This window comes from Urocampus carinirostris, chromosome 20, assembly GCF_059441175.1.
Source record: "Urocampus carinirostris isolate Australia breed hairy pipefish chromosome 20, RoL_Ucar_1.0, whole genome shotgun sequence".
Lineage (NCBI taxonomy): Eukaryota > Metazoa > Chordata > Actinopteri > Syngnathiformes > Syngnathidae > Urocampus > Urocampus carinirostris.
Window position 1 is genome coordinate 26,593,751 of NC_142368.1, and position 19,778 is coordinate 26,613,528.

The 19,778-nt window shown below is 37.7% G+C and overlaps 1 protein-coding gene across 3 annotated transcripts in view; it reads right to left on the bottom strand.

Annotated features, from left to right (window-relative positions):
- The window catches only part of dlgap2b (discs, large (Drosophila) homolog-associated protein 2b), a 226,557-nt gene that overhangs the window by 22,395 nt on the left and 184,384 nt on the right, over positions 1–19,778 (bottom strand). For 2 of the 3 annotated variants that reach the window (XM_088324990.1, XM_088324988.1), the window contains 5 exons: positions 19,305–19,390; positions 18,818–19,224; positions 16,722–16,813; positions 12,715–12,867; positions 1,901–11,283 (listed from right to left, as the gene is read on the bottom strand). In XM_088324990.1, coding sequence (XP_088181116.1) covers positions 11,068–11,283; positions 12,715–12,867; positions 16,722–16,813; positions 18,818–19,224; positions 19,305–19,390 — 954 coding nt within the window. In that variant the 3' untranslated portion in view covers positions 1,901–11,067. Of the gene's footprint in view, positions 1–1,900; positions 11,284–12,714; positions 12,868–16,721; positions 16,814–18,817; positions 19,225–19,304; positions 19,391–19,778 lie in introns of those variants that run through there. The other variant, XM_088324989.1, reaches the window with a different exon arrangement.

Sequence of the window (19,778 nt, forward strand, 5' to 3'; positions counted from 1 at the left end):
GGGAGAGGGAGAGGGAGAGGGAGAGGGAGAGGGAGAGGGAGAGGGAGAGGGAGAGGAGAGGGAGAGGGAGAGGGAGGGAGAGGGAGAGAGAGAGAATAATAATAATAATAATAATAAAGAAAACAGATCAGGAAAGTAAGAATCAACAAGAAAGAAAGAGAGAAATAGGGAAAAGAAGGGAGGGAGAGAAATAAATAGTGTTAACAAAAAGTGAGAAAGGGACAAAAAGAGTGAAATATTTAAAAAGGGAGAAAAAGATTGGGAGAGAATGAAGAGCGTGTGACAAAGAGAGAGGGAGAGAGAGAAAAGAGTCAGAAAGAGGGAGACAAAGAGAAAGTAATAGAGAGACAAAGAAAAATAAAGAGAGTGAAAAGAAGAAAGACATAAAATAATGAGAGAATAGAGACAAATAGAGGGACAAAGAGATCGAGAATAAAGGAAAAAAGAGAGAGACGAGAGGAGAAAGATATGAGAGAATAAGACAAGCGAGAGAAAAAGAGAGACAAAGACAAAGAAAAGAGAGAAAAAGGAGACATGAAGAGAGGAGAAAGAAATAAAGAGATAAAAAAGAGAAAGAGAGAGAGAGAGAGAGTAGGGGAGAGAAAGAGAGCGAAAATACAGCTACAGTGTCTTTGGGAGTAACACCAAGGCTTGGTGACATCAAGTGGATATTCAATCTGCAGCTTGTTTTTCCCTTGCGCTTCTCTCAGAGTTGTCTGCAGGGGACACCCGTGTCCTAGATTGAGCACCAATTATATTCTGTACATCGGATGTGGCGTTCACTTTACTTGAAAAAATAACGAGATAATCTCTCCATCACCCTTCAAGCACAACAGGCTTATTTATTCTGCATAGTAGGGCATTCATAGTATGTATTGTGTAGTGGTCTTTTCGTAGTACTTCTGTAGAAGTATATTTGTAGATTTTTTTTTTCACTTTTGAAAAAAACTATGAAATGAATGAAAGTAAATAATATTTATACAATTTATCATTACCAGATGCATGAACAATACCAAACCATCAGAGGGCAGCAAAACCACCTCGAGGGCGAATGACTTTAAATCATGTCTAACTTGAAGAAGAAGAAAAGTACAGTAAAACGTTTTATTCTTTTAAAAAAGAAAATATGATCACCACTAGAAAGCTGCCAATACCTTCTCGTGTACAAATGACTTTAAATTAGACCGTCGTAGTTAAAAAAAGAGTAAATAGTCTTTTTGAAAGAAATATATGTACTATACTTATAAAATTGTTTTTCCCAGTGTTCACACATTTCCTTGTACTATTCCCGAATAAAATTTGACTTCTCATGTAAAAGAAAAAATAACACGCAAAATTTGGTCTGTTTTCTTTTTTCTTTGTTAGAAATCCTTACACTGTTACACTGTTGCTTAATTGTCGTTTGTTAAATTAAATGTTATCCTAATATTAAGACTATGGGTCATTTAAAATGAAAATTTGGGATTTTTTTCTCTATGAAAAAATAGTATTAATGATAGTTTAATATTTTTATGATCTATTAATTGTTGCATGGCATTAGATGGCCACAAGAGAACCCTCTCGAATATAATTGACTTAAAATTAGTCCCATTGTAGTCGAAAATTAGTTCAGTAAATGGTTTTAAATTATGAGTTATCTACGAGACCATTTTTTTCCAACATTCTCTCAACTCATTGTTCTTTTCCCCTATAAATTGTAACTTATGTAAAAAACAATTTAAATAATAACACATGAAATGGTTAAATAATTAAAATAATTAAAATAAACGTTCAAATAATTGCATGAAATTGATGAATACAGTACAGACGCTCCCCTATTTACGAACATTTGAGTGACAAACAACGGCACATACGAACATTTTTTTCGGGATGTCGAACAATATCCGGACATTGCTGTAAGTTAGATTTCGTATTGTGTGCACCTTTTTCTGAGTAGAGAGCAGTGCTGTAGTGTTTCTTTCCGCCGCGTGGCCCTGGGGGAGGTCACCCAGCATCCACCCCAAAGAACAAAAGTGGCTTCTACTTCCTGATTCGTGTAAACATAACAGGTACTGTATCGCTAGCACGCTAAGAACTTTGACATTTTAATGTTTAATCTCTCGTGCATCCATTCTATATGGCTGGTGTAAAGTGTCAAGAAGAGGTGAGTCTTTTTTTTTTAACGAAAGTGGAATAAGAAAGCTTAATGCGGTTGAGAATATGGTCTGACCGCTTTTTTTCGGCAACTTTTAACCACGAAGGAGGACCGCTTCCAAAAGTAAGTTAAACTAAACTTTATTCATCTTTATAGAGCAAATTATTTAATGAAATGTTTATTTTTTTAGTACAAAACAATACAGGTGCCTTATACAAGCCCTTAAAGATACTTATACAAACCTTAAATATTGAAATATAGCACTGAAGCAACTTATGAACAAATTCAACTTACGAACGATCGTCCGGAATCTATCTTGTTTGTAAGTAGGGCAGCGTCTGTACTGCACAATTTAGTTTAATTTATTATGTCTAGTTACAGATCATTTAATGGCCACTAGAGAGCAGCCAATACCTTTTCAAGTACCAATGAATTAAAATCAGTGGTCGACATACTCTTGGTCGCGGACCAGTACCGGGCCGTGGGTTGTTTGTGACCGGGCTGCACAAAAACAATTAACGTGATCATTAACAATGTGGCATTATGGGTAATGCAGTGCTTATGTTATCAAGCACATAACATCACATAGAAGGGGATTGGATAGTCACCTTTTATTGTTGAACTGTTTAGTTTTGTTGTGTGAAAATACTTATGGTACACTAGCATATGTCTACTTGAGCAGTTGTCTGACTAGAGATTGTGATTTATTCGATTGTGAAATTCACTTTATATTCTCTTACGGTTGACTTTTGTTGTGAACAAAATACTTGAAGTACACTTGACCAGTTGTCTCGGGTTGTGAGAGTTGGATTTAATCTATTCAACTCACTTTATGTTGTTTACCGCTGATAGTTATTTTCCTACATTGCTTACTGTTTATTTTTCTTCCACTTCAAGTGAAGGACAAATATGTTGATGGGGAGGTGCAATAAATATTACAAGGTTCCATAACAGAAGTACCTGTCTGCTATTTTCTATTCAACAGACCCAAACACTGCTCGGAAAATTTCAAATTATTTGACATACAATAGCTCCTTTTTGAAGTATCGGAAACAGTAACTTTCCCTAGTAACGCGTTTCTTTGACTATAGAGTACTATACTTAGTTACTATAGAATAATTCAGTTACTACCTCAGTTACTTTGTGGAAGAAGTAGTGAGTAATTATAACACTTTTAAAGTAACGTACCCTACACTGAGTACAACAAAAATAGATAGTTTAAAATTTGTCTTTAATTTGTTTTAGCAACCGTTTGGGTTTTTACACTTTAAATATTCTGTATGAGATGGTAAGGGGAAAACCCTTTTTTTAAGGACAGAAATCGATAGTATTTCTTTCTTTTTGGGTACGACCAACCTATATCAGCATTTATGTTTGAGACGACAAACTACAGTGGCCTTCAAAGTACAAAATAGTTCACTTTACTGCCAACGATGAAACTTGGAATATAAACCTTTTGTTCTTATCCCTTTGGATAATTCCTCCATCCCTTCTGTGCACGTAAAATCATAAAATAAAGCGTAAATTTTACCTATTATCAGCCCTTGGTAACACTAAAAAATTAGCAGCAGCCATTACCATGCACACTGTAAGGCACCTTAGAAATTGTCATGTACTGTACATAGTTACCGAAGCCCCGCCTCTTGTGGTAAATATATTTGGGTGTGGTCTCGATTATGCACTAATGATGTCATGATTATATATTCTTGTAACAGTTATCAACTTACACATGCATGGCGGTGCATTATTATTATCATCACTTTTTTGGTAACCCTGTAAATTCCTCACCACACAAAACAGCAAATACACTTATCTTATACATAGATTGTTGTTGTCCTTGAACCGATTAAGAAAACAACATATCCTCTAGAACAGGGGTCTCTAAAGTGGTGCGCGCTGGCACCAGGGTGCTCCCTTAGGACAGTTCAGGTGCCCACGGACCTGTTCTGAAAATAGCTCATCAGTGCTGGGTCAATGTGATTTTCTAGTAAAACGATTTATTTTGTTGGTTTACTAAGTCTAATGAACCCTATTTTGAATAATTAACCTGGTAACAACGTAGCAAAAACATAGTAATAACATAAGTTCTTCTTTTAGAAATTCAAATATACTAATTCCTGTTCATGGGCCTCAATGACAAAAAAATAAATTCAAGTATTGACAGTTATGTTTGAGCAACTAATTAAGAGAATAGAATGATTTGTATATTGAATGTATTTATTTGTGTTTTTATTTATTTATTTTACAACAAAACAAATTTCAATGTATGGGTTTTGGAAAGCAAATGAGCAAAAAAAGTGAAGTTTTTTATTAGCTAGCTATCCGGCTACCTTTTGAGCTTTGTAACTAGCTATCTTCCTACATGTTTAGCTATTTAGCACGGTATCTAGCTTGCACATTACAGTTTTGCACGCTACCTAGCTTACGTTTTATTATTATTTTCTAGTTATCAGGGTAAATGTTGGTGTCCTTTATAGGTAGCTAGCTGTTTTTTTTAATTGTTTTTTATTAGCTTTCTATCTGGCTATTTAGTTGGCCTATTACTTGTTTGGCTATCAATCTATCTTATTCCCTTCTAAATTTTTACCTTTTTACCTTTCTAGATAAGTAGCTTGTTATCTGACTACCTTTTAAGCTTTGTAGCTAGCTATCTTCCTATATTTTTAGCTATTTAGAAAGCTATAGAGCTGGTTTTCTACATTTTCTGCATGCGATCTAACTAACATTTAATCTTTTTTTGCTAGTTATCTAGCTAAATTTTGGCTTCCTTTCTAAGTAGCTATGTCGCTTTTTTTCGCTTATCAGGCTATGTAGTTACTTGCCCAGCTCCGCTTTTAGATTTTTACCTGTTTACCTTTAAAGCTAACTATCAAGGTACCGTATTAGCTGTTTGGCAAGCTATCTGGCTAAGTTGCTATTTCAGATATTCAAATGAAACTGGGTGTCCTATACGCCAATTAGTAGCAAAAAGTACCTTGACGCTTGAAAAAATTTAACAACCCCTGCTCTAACATTTGGGAGGGACTGACAAATGTTTATTTCATATCAAACTACTTTTCTAGATGAGTTAAACAAACAAAAATAGACCCAGCTTGTTTTAAAGTAAATGGACAAAATATTTTGGCCACTGTATTAAATGTGACAGAAAAAACACGTGACAAATTGTGTTATGAACAATAATTTTGAAAATACATAAGATGTTTTATGTGACTGTTTTGATGCTGGCTCAATGCTACCCAATCGCGAAGAACGCCATAGAGCTGATATACCGTCATCATTCGTGAAATGGGTCTTGAGTTTAAATGAAAACATCTTACTAGAAGGAAGTTTAGAAGGTATTTTATGCAATTCTTGTAATGCTAGTTTAATGCTAACACATGGCGGAATACACCTTTGGTGAGCTAACATATACTATTTGCCCACAATCGAGAAGTTCAAAGGTTTAAATGTTTAAAATGTTTCAAGGATTTTTTTTATAATCAGAAAACCAAGACAAAGTATTTTAGAAAAAGCAAAAAATATACATACAATAAGCAACATTTTCCGCTATCCACAGCATAACCTAATGGTAAAAAAACCCCAATGTTCCTTTTAAGGAATAATTGCTTTAAATTGATTCCTAATTTTCTGCCCTTTGATTTATCTGGCAAAGGTTTGATGGCATGTGTTGTCTGCTAATGCTAATGTTAGCATAGTAATTAAGCTTTCTTATCTAGCTTTGTTTTACAAATAGCAAAAGGAGGTGCTAAATAATATACATTGTCCTCTCAAGGAATAATTGCTTTGAATTTACTCCAGATTTTTTGCCTCTCAAAAATCTGGCAAAAGTTTTATGGCGTTTGTTGCCTGCTAATGCTAGTTTTAGCATAGTAGTTCAGCTTTCCTAACTAGCTCTGTTTTATAAATAGCACAAGGAGGTGCTAAATAATATAGAATGTCCCATTAAGGCATATTGCCTTGAATTTAACTTGAATTTTCCGCATTTTGCCAAGTCTTGAGGTTGCTTGATAACTGTTTATGTAAGTGTTGGCATAAGAGCCCAGCTTTCTTTGCTAGCTCGGCGTTTTAAATAGCAAAAGGAGGTGCTAAATAATACATAATGTCCCTTAAAGCGATAATTCCTTTGAATTCACTTCTGATTTTCCAGTACTTTATAATCTGGCATAATTGTTTTTGATATCTGCTAAATGCTGCTGTTAGTATAGTAGTAGTAGCTGAGGTTTCCTAGTGTTTTAAAACTCTAAAGAAACAAAAAAGTTAAAAAAGGGTATAGTTATGTCGTGGTTGTTTATTCATCATAATAGTGTATGTTTTAATGTTTCCTTAGCTAGCAGCTAGCGCAATGCAAAGATGATCCTTCCTAGCATCACTAATTAGCACACACACATTAGCGCAGAGACGACTGGCACCGTGATGATATATCTTGTCTTTTTAAAAAGTCCTTGAGTGCGTTTGTGTGCGTGTCGGACCACACTTTGAGTGTAAAAAGCAGCACCATTGACGTTAGCGATTGACCGGTGTTAGAGTGTCATTTGCACCTGTTTTTCAATGATTAAATTACTTTTTTTTTTTTGTCCGTGTCATTCGAGCCGAGGTAAGATCTTAGGCCCGAACCTGAACCCAGCCCGAGTCTGGCTGGAAATTACCCCAAAAAACCTCTTTGAGTTATCACAGATAGAATAGTAAAGTCCAGGTTTGCTTAGGGGACAGTTCCCCAAATCAATTAATTGGTCAGGCTCGGGATGGGTTGGGCTTTAATACCCGAGGGCCCAGGTCGGGTCAGGCTGGAATTTTTTAGGCCCGATCTTACCTCTACATAACAGCAACCGATACAAACACTCTTTAATCAACCCCACGACTTCGTAATTCAAACAGTGAAAGAAGAAACAAAAAACAAAGTATCCCTTTGCAATTCAACTGCAACCATATTACATGAGCGTCATAACACTACATTTCCCTTGGAAATACAAACACAGATATCAGAAGGCGCAGAAATACTTCGTTCCGGTCTCCCCTCCGTAAACTTTTTAGTTAAAAAATGGTATCAAGCAATGAAAAAAATCCCTTCCGTGGAATTCTGCGGCTGGGTATCGTTAATAAATTCCAGATTTGATTCACTTTGAATTGATCCGATACTGATTGATATAAAATGACTTTCTTACAATATATTTGTCATTAAAATCAACTAAATGCCCCCCCAAAATAAAAGGGTCTTTCTAATTCGGGCCCTAATATGGTAGATGGAGTAACTTCACAAGAAAATCTTCTAGATTTAACATTAGAAAGTGTTAATATGTATCCACACACATAAGTGTTACTTGTTTTCTACACTTAACAGTCCACACCATGCAGTGTCAGAGAAGCAATAGCTCAGTTAGAGAAATAAAACACTGAACAGTGAAGATTAAGACTATGCAGTGTTAAACTAAAACCTAGTTAAGTCTGCAAAAAAGTAACTCTTGTGCACGGCTTGTATAACACTTTTCTAGTGTTAACCTGTCCATACCTAGAATTATTGTTATTTTTTATCTTTAAAGTGTTATTATAGCATAGAATATATTAACACTAACAAGTGTTAAATTGTTTCCACACACGGAAGTGTTTCTTCTTTCTTTTTACACTGAACAGTCTAGAGTTTTATTTTTTATTGTCCCCTAATAATGTGAAAGGTGTACCTTTACAATAAACACTCCAGCGTTAGATTCAACACTGCAATGTGTTAATAAACATTCACACACAAACGTGTTTCTTGTTTTCTACACTGAACAGTTTACATTTTTAACACCATGCAGTGTCAGAAAAACAAATAACTCAGTGTGAGAAACAAAACACTGAACATTTTAACACTGTAGTGATAAACCAAAACCTAGGTAAGCCTGCATAAACGTAATTGTCGTGCATAGCTTCTTCGCTTGTATAACACTTATCTTGTGTTAACCTGTCCGTACCCAATACTATTGTTAATTTATTACTTCAAAGTGTTGATTTTTAAGATTATATTAACACTAATAAGTGTACATATGTGTCCACAAACAGGTGTTTCTGTTTATACAGAATGTTATTGTTAATTCAACACATTTCAAAGTGTCATTTTTTGTTGATTTTTAACAAATATTTTTTTTAGAGAAACAGCAGTTCAAATAAATTAGATGAATAACGTTATCATTTTTTAATCTGAATATTATTTTAAAGATGTCCTCGTTAATTTAGTTTTGGAGTTAAAAAGAAACAATTGAATAATCAATTCATCTATCGGATCATGGAGGAAAATTAACTTAATATTTAATACTGTATAATCCCTTGTTTTTAGGCACTAGAACCCCTCAGAGATGTACAAGGCGCAAAAGGCCCGACTTAAAACTGTGCTCTGCTGGCCCCCACTCACAGCTATATGTAATCAGGGATAATGCATCATGGCTGCATAAGTGCAGTTCACTTTTTAGTGGACGGATAAAAGAGCCGGCAGGCCCGACAATAATGCACCCCACTCTAAGCATAATTCGATCAGGTATAGTTGGCTCGCTGAATATTTTTCAACCTGAAACTGGCGCAAGATGCAAAGCGCCAAAAACGGAGGGATTGTTCAGGGGTCTCCAAAATGGTGCCCATTGGCACAAGGACAGCAAAGCTTCCCACGGAACTGTTCTAGAAATAGCTCCCCAGTCCTGTCCAGTCTTTGTGATTTTTCTCTAACTTATTTTTTTAGTAGTTGACTGGGTCTTTTGAACTCAACTTGCAATTATTAATCAATTAATTGACCTGGTCGTAACATAGTAACAATAAAGTAATAACATGATACGTTTTCATAAAAATTCTTATCGAACTGTGTGTCCTTTCAGCAAAATAAGTAACAAAAAATAGCTTTCAGGTTGAAAAAGGTTTCAGATCCCTGATATACGGCTATATTTTGACGTTCACTGGAAGCTAAATATGGCTAGCTAAAAGCTTTCTAGTGGATACATTTTTATCTCAAATAATAGAAACAGATCTACCAACTTGTCTGCCTACTGTAAATAGCTACTTGGCTTACAAGATTAACTACAAATTTGGTTCGCTAATTTACTAAATAAAGCAATATAACTCAATTCGGATAGCTAGTAGCTAGTTGTAGAGGGCCATAGCTACAAGTTAAATTAAGCTGGGTTCTAGCTAGCTCGTGGCCACCTTTTGATTTCAATCAATCAAAGCAGATTTACCTACCGGCCCGCCCACTTAAATAGCCAACTAGCTGACAATATAAACTACATATTTGACTTGGTATTATCCTATATAACTCTATATCATGGGTCTTCAACGTGGTGCCTGCGGCCACCTCTTTACTTTTAATGACAGCCGAGGTGCTTGGGGACCTGTTCTGAAAATAGCTCACCAGTGCTGGGTCATTGTGATTTTCTAGTAAAATTATTTTTTTAGTGGTTGAATTAATCTATTTAATTCTACAATAATTATCCTAGTAATAACATAGTAATAACATAGTCAAACTGTGATAATTTATTATTTTACAAATGGATACCAAACTGGGTGCCCTTTGCGATTATAAGTAACAAAAAGAATCGCTCAGCTTGAACAAGGTAGGAGACCCCAGTTGTAAATCAATATTCAAAACCCAGCACTGCAGAATTCCTTAAATTAGTATCAAGATTACAAGTTCGCTCACAAACAAAAACTCTTTGCTATAATTACAACGCTCAACAAATGATTTCATTGATTTGAGCATAATAGCAGCAACCGATGATCACTGAAAGGGGGAACGTTTGTTCACGCATATTGTGAGCACCACGCCAGCATCATTTGGCGTCATATCAATTTGAAGGCTGCATTTACAGTATTTTCACCACCATAAGGCGCACATATAAGTCTCAGATTTTCTTCAAATTGTGCGGCACAACCTATCATACAGTGCGCCATGTCTCTCATTCAGAGCAGAGGACGTAGACCAGCTCGGTGGTTATACAGTTGGGCACCCGCCACCAAGACTGGTAGGTCACAAGTTTGAACCTTGACCAGGTCAAGACTTATATAATATTTGGGTGAAATCCAATGTTTTCATGATATCATTCACATTTCCAACTAAATGTGACTTCTATGCGTCTCTTATGACTTTTAAGTGCCTCTTATTCGATAGCCATCATAACCCGTTTGCGCGAAAAAGGACACATGTCGTCACACACAGAATGCATTGTTAGCGGAAGTACTCATGGATGCTAACACGGTAGCGTAACTACAAATTTGAAAGTTATTGTGCGACAGCAGGCTGAAGAGAATTGTTTCGCCGAATATGAAATATATCCAAAATCTCACTTTCCCGCCATTATTACTCCCCGTGTTTTTAACGCAGAAGAAAATGGAAATTGAGGCTCTGTGAGAGAATTGAAGATTAATGAATCAATGGTTTGCAAGTGGAGGAAGCTGATTACCAAACTCTGACAAGTTTTTATTGGTGTGTTTAATTTAGTAATCAATTCTTAAATAAACCACAACCAAACTCAGTTTTGCCACCGTTGAATGTTCAAATACACACGCTTGTATGTTTGTCTGTGTTGTGCCGAAAGATTTCGCCGCCCCCGCATGAAATGTCCCCCTCGCACAAATGTTACTCGAATGTCTTCAAATCAAATTTTTGGAGGAATGTAATAAAACTGTAAAGCAAAGATTATGTCATACAAGCAGAGGGTCCTAACGTGTGGGTGCACCTCCAGTAGTGTAACATTCAGATATAGAACTAGCTACATAGACTGTGCCCTTTTACACGGTGCGCCCTATGGTCGGGAAAATATGGTTTATATATGTTTTTGACAGTAAAAGCCGTAAAGCGTAAAAACCCCAAAAACGGCAGCACACCTGAAAGTGTGCGTTGGAAGCTAAATATGAGGCCTGGAGCTGGTGTCAAACGGGAACAAAAACAGCCCAAAAGAGACCGAAAACTGTAAACCTCAAAGCCGTGTCTGTGCCTCCGGGATGTAAATCTCGATGCTGTCGGCTCGCTCGGTAGCCGAGTTCTGTCGGAACGATGCCGCTCGCTTGGCGGCCATCAAACGTCGACGGGCTTCCTGGCGTTGGCGGTCCTGGAGGTCCAGGGAGCGCTCACGGGTAATGCCGCTGCGACCCCTTACGGGTCTCTTGCTCAGAGGGGGGATCCACTTTCGGTCCTTGGGAAAGACAAAGATATGAGCTTTATAAGAAACAGTCCATCCATCCTTCCATTATCTGCACCACTTATCCTCACTCGGGTCAAGGGGGTGCTTGAACCTATCCCACAGGGTTAGTACACCTTTTTCAGGACCAAATTCAAGCACTTTTCAAGCACTTTCAAGGTCAATTTTCAGAACCCTAAAAGGAAGAAATCCAGTGCTGATCAAAAGAAGTTTATTTTTTTTAACTTTGATGACTAAAATAAATAGCCACCTTGCTGATAGCACATAGTTTGAGCTATTTTGAGCTGTTTGTATCCATAATCTACAATATTTTTGTGTGAATAGGCTGCTATAAACTGACATGAATTCTGCCATTCTGTTTCAACAATGCTCGTGCAGATTGGCTATGTCACGTTTGTTTTCAAGCACAGAAAAGTTTTCATAGGTGTTGGGTAATCGTTGAGTTCAATACGGAAGACAAAAAAGATTTACTGTATGTATAAAGAGCAGAAAAACTAGTCAAATTTGTGAATTTTTCAGAATATCTGTTTCTAAATTGGTTAGAATGGAATTGTAAATCGTTTGGGGGTATTTTGCATTTTATCGTCTATTTATAGGACTGAAAAGTTTATCTTTTTTATTTTTTTATTTGACATTTTCAGGGATTTTGTGTTGTTGTTTGACATTAAATATGTTCAGTGTTTAAAAAGCTAAAATTGTTTCGTATTTTACAATGTTTCTGTGTAGATCTGTGAATATTGTAATTCATATTTCATGTGTTTTTCAGGGGAATTACTAATTAGGGAGCCTAAATTGAGCTGAGCCAAATGAGCCAAATAGAGCTGTCCCCTTGGGTGCAACCAGCTGGGGGCAGTGACACTTCACATAACAAAGCAATAATAACAAGCCACCAGAGCAAGAGTGTTCGCGGCATTTTCAATCACTTTAAAAAAAATAATTCTTTATTTATTGTGTGGTCTGTATAGTCAGACTGCAAAGAAACATGGCAATTGCAACAATTTCAAGCATTTTCAAGCACTTCACCCAAAATGTAAGCATTTTCCAGACCTCGAAAACACAACATCAAAATTAGGGCATTTTCAAGGATTTCAAGAACCTGTACAATTCTTAAACCTAGCTAGGTTTAAGCAATGGGCATGGGACACCCTGAATTGGTTCCCAGCCACTCGCAGGGCCCACAGAGACATACAGGCATTCACACGCTCATTCATACTTAGGGACAAGTTGGACCGGCCAATTAACCTACCATGCATGTTTTTGTAATGTGGGAGGAAACCAGAGTTCCCGGAGGCATGGGGAGAACATTGAACTTCTCCACAAAAAGGCTGGTAGTGGCATTTGAACCCATGACCTCAGAAATGTGCCGCAGATGCGCTATCCACTCAACCACCATACTAAGACAGTCCAATGAATGAAAATGTCTACCTTCTTTTCTGGACTGTCCACCAGCTGCCACTGGTTGCTTTTAATTTGCTGAAGTTCTTCGAATTTGGCAGTGACGTCTTCAATGGAAAGCTGCAAGAGGTCCCAGAATCCAGCCAGGTCCTGAGATGTGGGTCTGGGCATGGCGCTTAAGTCCTGGTTTCAAGAGACACAGAGATTATTGAAGATATTTCAAAGTCAACTTTATTGTCAATTCTGCAGGATAAACAGAGAATTAAAATTACGCTTTTCTCAAACCAAAGAGTCTAGAAGAAAAAGTATTTAAATGCATGCCAGACTTTTGACAATGGATTTCATCGCGTGTATTATCATGTAGAAAACACAATCAGTCTCAAAAATATTAAAACGAAAAACGTGCTTATTTAAAACCAGAAGTGGCAAACTTTTTGAAAGAAAAGAAATTGAATGCAATCGTTGGAGCAGTTTATTCTCACACCAAGACTTCGTCTTGCTTTAAAAAGCAGTCGTAGACGTACACTGCTTTCATGGCCAAATTCAAACAGTTTTCAAGCACTTTCAAGGTCAATTTTGTTAAAATTTTCCAGTGACTTCAAAGGAAGAAAACAAGCACCAATAAAAAGAACGTTTTATTTTTGTTGACTTTGATGACCAAAATAAAGTCCCTATCTATATTGTAAGGACTTTGTGTTGTTGTTCGCCTTTAAATGAAATGAAATGATCTGCATTTATATAGCGCTTTTCAAGTCAATGACTTCCCAAAGCGCTTTACAATGTGCTCCACATTTCCTAATAGCGGCCTTGCAGCCATGTAGGGCGCTAACCTGCTTATTGGGGGTATTAGGGGTTCAGTGTCTTACCCAAGGACACTTCAACGTGTAACACGGACGAGCCGGGATTCGAACTGGGATCCCTTGATCCTAAGACGAGCGCTCTACCTCCTGAGCTACTGCTGTTAAAAAAAACTGTTAGTCTATTCAATTATATTGGCATTTTTTTTCACTCTCCTCTAAACTTTTAACTCATTTGAACTCATTATATTAAGCAACTTTAAACTCAAGCAACTAGAATGTCTGTGTGACACAACATAATATCAATTTCAAATATAACAACAAATAAACTACAAAACACAAGAATAAACTAAATAAAAGTAAAAGTTTTTTTTAAAAAGCTAATAGGAAAACACATCCCTGAAAAACACATGAAATAAAATATTCACAAATGTAAAACAAAAAACATAAAATACAAAACAATTTCAACCTATTATAGAGTCACCAAATTTAAATTCAATAACACAAAATCACTGAAAAATGCATATTGACCAATCACAAGAGGAAAAAAAGCATCTACAACGGAAATAGCTGTCTATTGTTTTAGAAAATAAAACCTATCGTAAGATGTTGCTGGATGTGCTGTTGGTTATGTTTAACGTGCACTAGTCTTATGTAATTTTTTTTTTTCAAATGATCAATAATAGGTGTAACACCCCCCAATCCCCAACCCTCACACCCCACCACTGCTTTTGATATGTCCCCCTGCAACTAAAGTCTGGTTGACGCCATTGCATGCATCAGAGCTAGGCCAGCCCAAAATATATTTAGATTTTGTTCATTAGTCCTCGACTGAAGGAAAAGAGATCATGTATAGATGAACAGAATACTGCACCAAACTCTACAGGGTCAATTAAACACCTTAACAGTAGATGGCGATAATTCCCTGCTCAATCGTTTTTTCCTGTTCAGTCCATGGTTGCGCTTGGGAGGGACCACATCTAATTTTATTGTGATATTGTTGGTTTGATTTCCTTCTTCTTCCAATAATATAGGGTCCCAAGAAAGTTAGTGATAAAGGGAAGGAAAAGTGGACCAGTGACCACAACGATCGAGTCGAAGATGGAATCATTCGCAAAACTTCGAACTTCACCAGTACTTTAATCTTTATTAACTACATGATTATATAGTTAGCAATCTTTTGGTATAGGCGTAATTAATATTTTGATTTTCTTTTAGTATGTGGCTATTTTAAAGCAGTTTTAGGGTGTCGCTTACAATGTAGGATTATATGTGAGTATATACATTACTTGAAGTAGTTTTAGTTTTGTTGGTGATTTTAAAAGATAAAATAAAAAGGGAATATATTACTATTTCTGCTTTAAGCTGCACAATCCTTCTATTGGATACATTTGAGAAGTGGAATGTAGTTGTTGATTTGGGTACGGCTTGTCATTAGGGTGATTTTGCGGTTCCTGAAGTCAGACCAGTTGAGACCACTGTTATAGGACTAAAAATGTTGGAAACATTTTGTGCAGTATTTTTTCCCTACTAGGGCAAATAAACTAATCTTTATGAGTAATCTTGCCGATATAAGATTTATTGTCTCTTTTTCCCCCTGCAGCTCTGATCTTATTTCCTGATGCTTCTGCTAGGTGAGGAGGAGAAATGCAGTGTGGCCTTATCACACTCGAAAGCCCAATCAAAAAAAAAACAACAACCTTCAAGCCCCTTCCGATTGGAATTCCCCTTCCGTTTGCAGAGGGATTGACTGTGGTGACTGGGGGACCCGTATTGATTGCTGCGGTCTTTCTGCCGGAGGGTGAAAAAGATTCTCCAAGCTCAAGCAGGGGGAGGAAGAAACGTTTACCGACAATGCAACTTTCAATTAAAAACATCGTTGTCCGGTATTGAGGGAACACGCAAAAAATTGTGTTCCTTCTTTAGCAAATATGGGTTGTAAATAAGGTATTCTAAAAAACAATTTACTGACCAATTGAAATACAGAGGGTTTATTCTTTTCAAATCTCATCTGGCCTTTTTGGAACACCACATACGTTTTTGTATCATTGTGTCAGAAAAACAGATGAAAAACCTTGTTTAGTTATTCGGAAAGGTGGCTTCACACACTTTAGGTGAAATATTATTACCGTATTGATAGTTCAAAATACTTTAATCAACACACACACACTCTTGGATATATGGACTTTTCTTTGACGAATCGTCTACTGAAGAGCTTAAACAGAACACAAAACAATCATAAGAAAATGAAACAAAGACAACTAGAAGTTGACAACTTAAACTGGCACCATTTGGATGTTGGATTGATTATTACGTTATTGTATTTTGATAGAGTTCCCCCTTTAACGTCACACAGATACCAATCCCTAGCAACAACGACTTTTGCTTTGAGGAAGATGACGGCCCAGTCTTTATGTCCTCGGCTGTAGAGCGATGAGGAATCCTGGTAGGCTTGTGACCCGGTTGGGACGAGGACCACGGAATGCAGGGTGTTAAAGCAGAGATTGACTGCTGGTGGCTTGAGGTTTCTTGCTGGCCTTGTCCCACCGGTTCGGCTGCTAGCTTGACCACGCTTGGCTGCGGACTTGGCAAGGTTCTCTGGCTGTTTGTTGAGCTGAAACTTTGTCACGACAGCCAGGGTTTGGTCCAGTTCTTCCTGTTGGGATGTGCCCTCTTGCCCTTTTTGCTGGCCAAATTCAGACTACCTTTGCGAGGTGAGACGTGTACCAGCTCTGGGTTCCAGTCTCTTGGGAGGGGCGGACCCTGTGTGGCAGAGTTCCCATGGCGACCTTTGATGCGCAAATGCAAGCTAACGCCCCCCTCCCCAACCTCACATTCCACCAGTATCAGTCAAATCACATATAAATGTCATTGACTCAAAACACGTGAAATGAAAATGATCTGCATTTATATAGCGCTTTTCAAGTCAATGACTTCCCAAAGCACTTTACAATGTGCTCCACATTTCCCAAAAGCGGCCTTGCAGCCATGTAAGGCGCTAACCTGCTTATTGGGGGTATTAGGGGTTCAGTGTCTTACCCAAGGCCAGTTCAACATGTAACACGGACGAGCCGGGATTCGAACTGGGATCCCTTGATCCCAAGACGAGCGCTCTACCTCCTGAGCTACTGCCGCCTCCTACACAGTATTCACTTCACATGCTTTAACATTGTTTGATCATTTTCTGACATTGCAAAACGGAATGCTAACCAAACGTGGAATACTCTATACTTCACTTACCAGATTTTGCTGACACAGCCAGTAAAACTGCTGAAACTTTTGGGACATGAGCAGCTGAGCGCTTCCGACTGCACTCCGGATTTTCCCAAGAACTGAAAACAGAGAGAATCAAAAAAATTCATTTTTGGGACAAATTCCACCTTATAAATTCGAAACAAACTTATTTTTGACGTAATAAAACTGACCCATCACTTAATTGTATTGCGTAGAAGAGGTCAAAGGATCCGTTCATGTACAGGTGTTTTATGTTTTATAGCCCAGATGATATGATACTTAACATTGTTGTCGATGAAAATACCTGGTACCGACTTCACTAAAACATATAAATACGTTACCTGAATGTTGAATTATGGTTTATTGATAATTAGATGGCAGCATGGCAGCGCAGTGGTTAGCGCTTTTGCGGCACAGTTCATGTCATGGGAACCTGTCGTGGGTTCAAATCCAGCTCCAGGCTTCCTGTGCGGATTTTGTATGTTCTCCCCGTGCTTGCGTGGGTTTCCTCCGGGCACTCTGGTTTCCTCCCACATTCCAAAAACATGCATTTCAGGTGAATTGGCCGGTCCAAATTGTCCATAGGTGTGAATGAGAGAATGAGTTGTCTGTCCCTGTGTGCCCTGCGATTGGCTGGCAACCAGTTCAGGGTGTCCCCTGCCCACTGCCCGGAGATGGCTGGGATGGGCTCCAGCCCCCCGCGACCCTAATGAGGATAAGCGGTACGGCTGATGAGATGAGATGATAATTAGATTTCTTTTAAAATAGATGAGTTTCATCTAATTTGTTTTGAAACACTCACAATTAAAACAAAATAATGTATTAGCACTTAATTTGATATTTAGTTTTTTAGTATTATTGTTATTTTTTCTTTAGTATTTTCGTATTATTTTTTTATGTCGGATTTATGTGGTATCTCTGTAGAATAAAAGCTGTACACCAGTAGTTTTTTTTTCCTTTTGTAGAATTTCTGCCATGGGGTTTTTGTAGTATTTCCTTTGTATAATGTTTGGATTACATTGATAATATTTTTGTAGTATTACTATAGTTCTATTTTTTTAATTAGTCTAAAGTTTCTATAGTAGTTATGTAGTATTTTTAAATTATTACTGTGTATTTTTGTAGTATTTCTGTTGTAATATTTCTGTAGTAGTATTTTTTGTTTTAGTAATACTGTATATTTATAATATGTAATATTTCAATAGATTTATTTGTACTTTTCAGAATGAAAGCAAAATAATAAAACTGGTTCCCTGTCTTTAAGAACTAAATTTGATGTTAGGTATTTTAGTAATTTTTTTGCATTTTTGAAGTATTTCTGTATTAGAATTTTTGTTTAAGACACACAAAGGAACAATAGGGAAAGAGTTTGCACCAAAAACATTCTTTATGAGTAATACTTTAATTACTATTATAAATATAATTATATTTTTGTTTAGTGGGCCAGATGAAAAAGCCTGACGGGCCGCGGGCCGTGGTTTGCAACCCATGGTATAAGCCAGGTGTGTGGACAGTGTTGAATAATCCTAAATAATTTTAAGTGAAATTAATGTTTTACTTTTACCCGCCAGGCACATTGGGTGCTTAGCAACCCCAAAGCTCTGAACCCAAAATTGGCCCTGATTACAAAAATAATTAATTCTAGATTGTTTCAAGACCCAATTGACTATCATAAACTCTTTGCATAAGTGTAGAAAGCAAAAAATATTTCAAGTATTAAACTGATAGCTCAATTGGATGATTGACGTCTATATATATCCTTCCAAAAAACAAGCGAATCAATTTTTAACTCAAGTTTATGACTCTAGTTGGATTTGTGTGTATACTCGTCCATAGCAACAAACACATTCATTTTGGAGGAATGTCTAACACAGGATTCAACTCAAGTCTTTCCCAGTCCCTGGCAACATACACATCACATTGAGAACTCTAGTTGGTTTGACGTCTAACCCGTCCGTGACAACAAACTCATCAATTTTTGACTGGCATACAATTAACAGAAAGAAGACTGAAGTTTAGGACTGTTGGCAATTTCAATCTAGAGCTAATGGTCGTATGACCACGTTTTATTTTGTTATATGACAAAACCAAAAGATGCTCACTCTCCTCCGACAAATCGTGCTCTTCAGCCTCCCTCTCCATTTCTCTACACCATCCCTCCATCTTTTTGGATTCATTGTGAAGAAGCTGCATGAACCAGCCTCCGTCCCTGCGAAGCGGAGATACTCGGCCTGTCTCGCCAGACTCCAAGCTGGGTTCTGCCAGCCAGGATTCTGGCTGTGGACTGGGGGGCCCGCTGGAGGCCCGGTAGTCCTCGCGGTAGCTAAACAGGCCCTGGGTGCGAACCGTGCGGATGGCCCCGTACTGGGTTGGGGTGCTTGGCTCGGAGTGGCGTCCGAAAGCACCGCCAAACTGCAGGCCCTTGTCCTCCATGGAGGGGAAACCCTCGAGCTCCAAGTCGGCCTGCACTGCCGTAGTGACGCTGTTGGAACGCTTCACCCGCCCACGTCTAAACATGTAGAGGTCAATGTTGATGTACGAACAAATCCCGGACAAGGTTAGGAGTAATGGACAAAAACTTCCACATACCTTTTATGATCCTCAACCTGGATACCTATAGAGTGAAATTGAGGAAGGCCTTTGCTTTCAGTCTCAGAGTCTGTCACAGTCTCCACCTGGTGAAGAGATGGCACAATTGACCGTGTAAAATAAATCTTCAGCTTTTCTGTTATTATGAAATGACCTCCAACTTATGGTTCCCAAAATCTAACCTTTCGGACCTGGATTGTCCATAATCTACATATAGAGCCATCTACACCTTACCGGAAAAACATGTTTGGGATCCTGGTCTTCTAGACCTAGTTAAGAACTGAATCTTCATTCACACACGTTATGGAGATTTTCTGGATCTTGACTTCCAGACTTGGTCGGCCCTGGTTCTTTAGTTATAGTCTTCTGAACCTGCCCCGCTTTCTGTACCTTCTGATTCATATGGTTAAGACATGGCCATATGCCTCTAGACCCAAAGAGGAACTACCCTTCATTGTGGAGATCTTTCAGCCA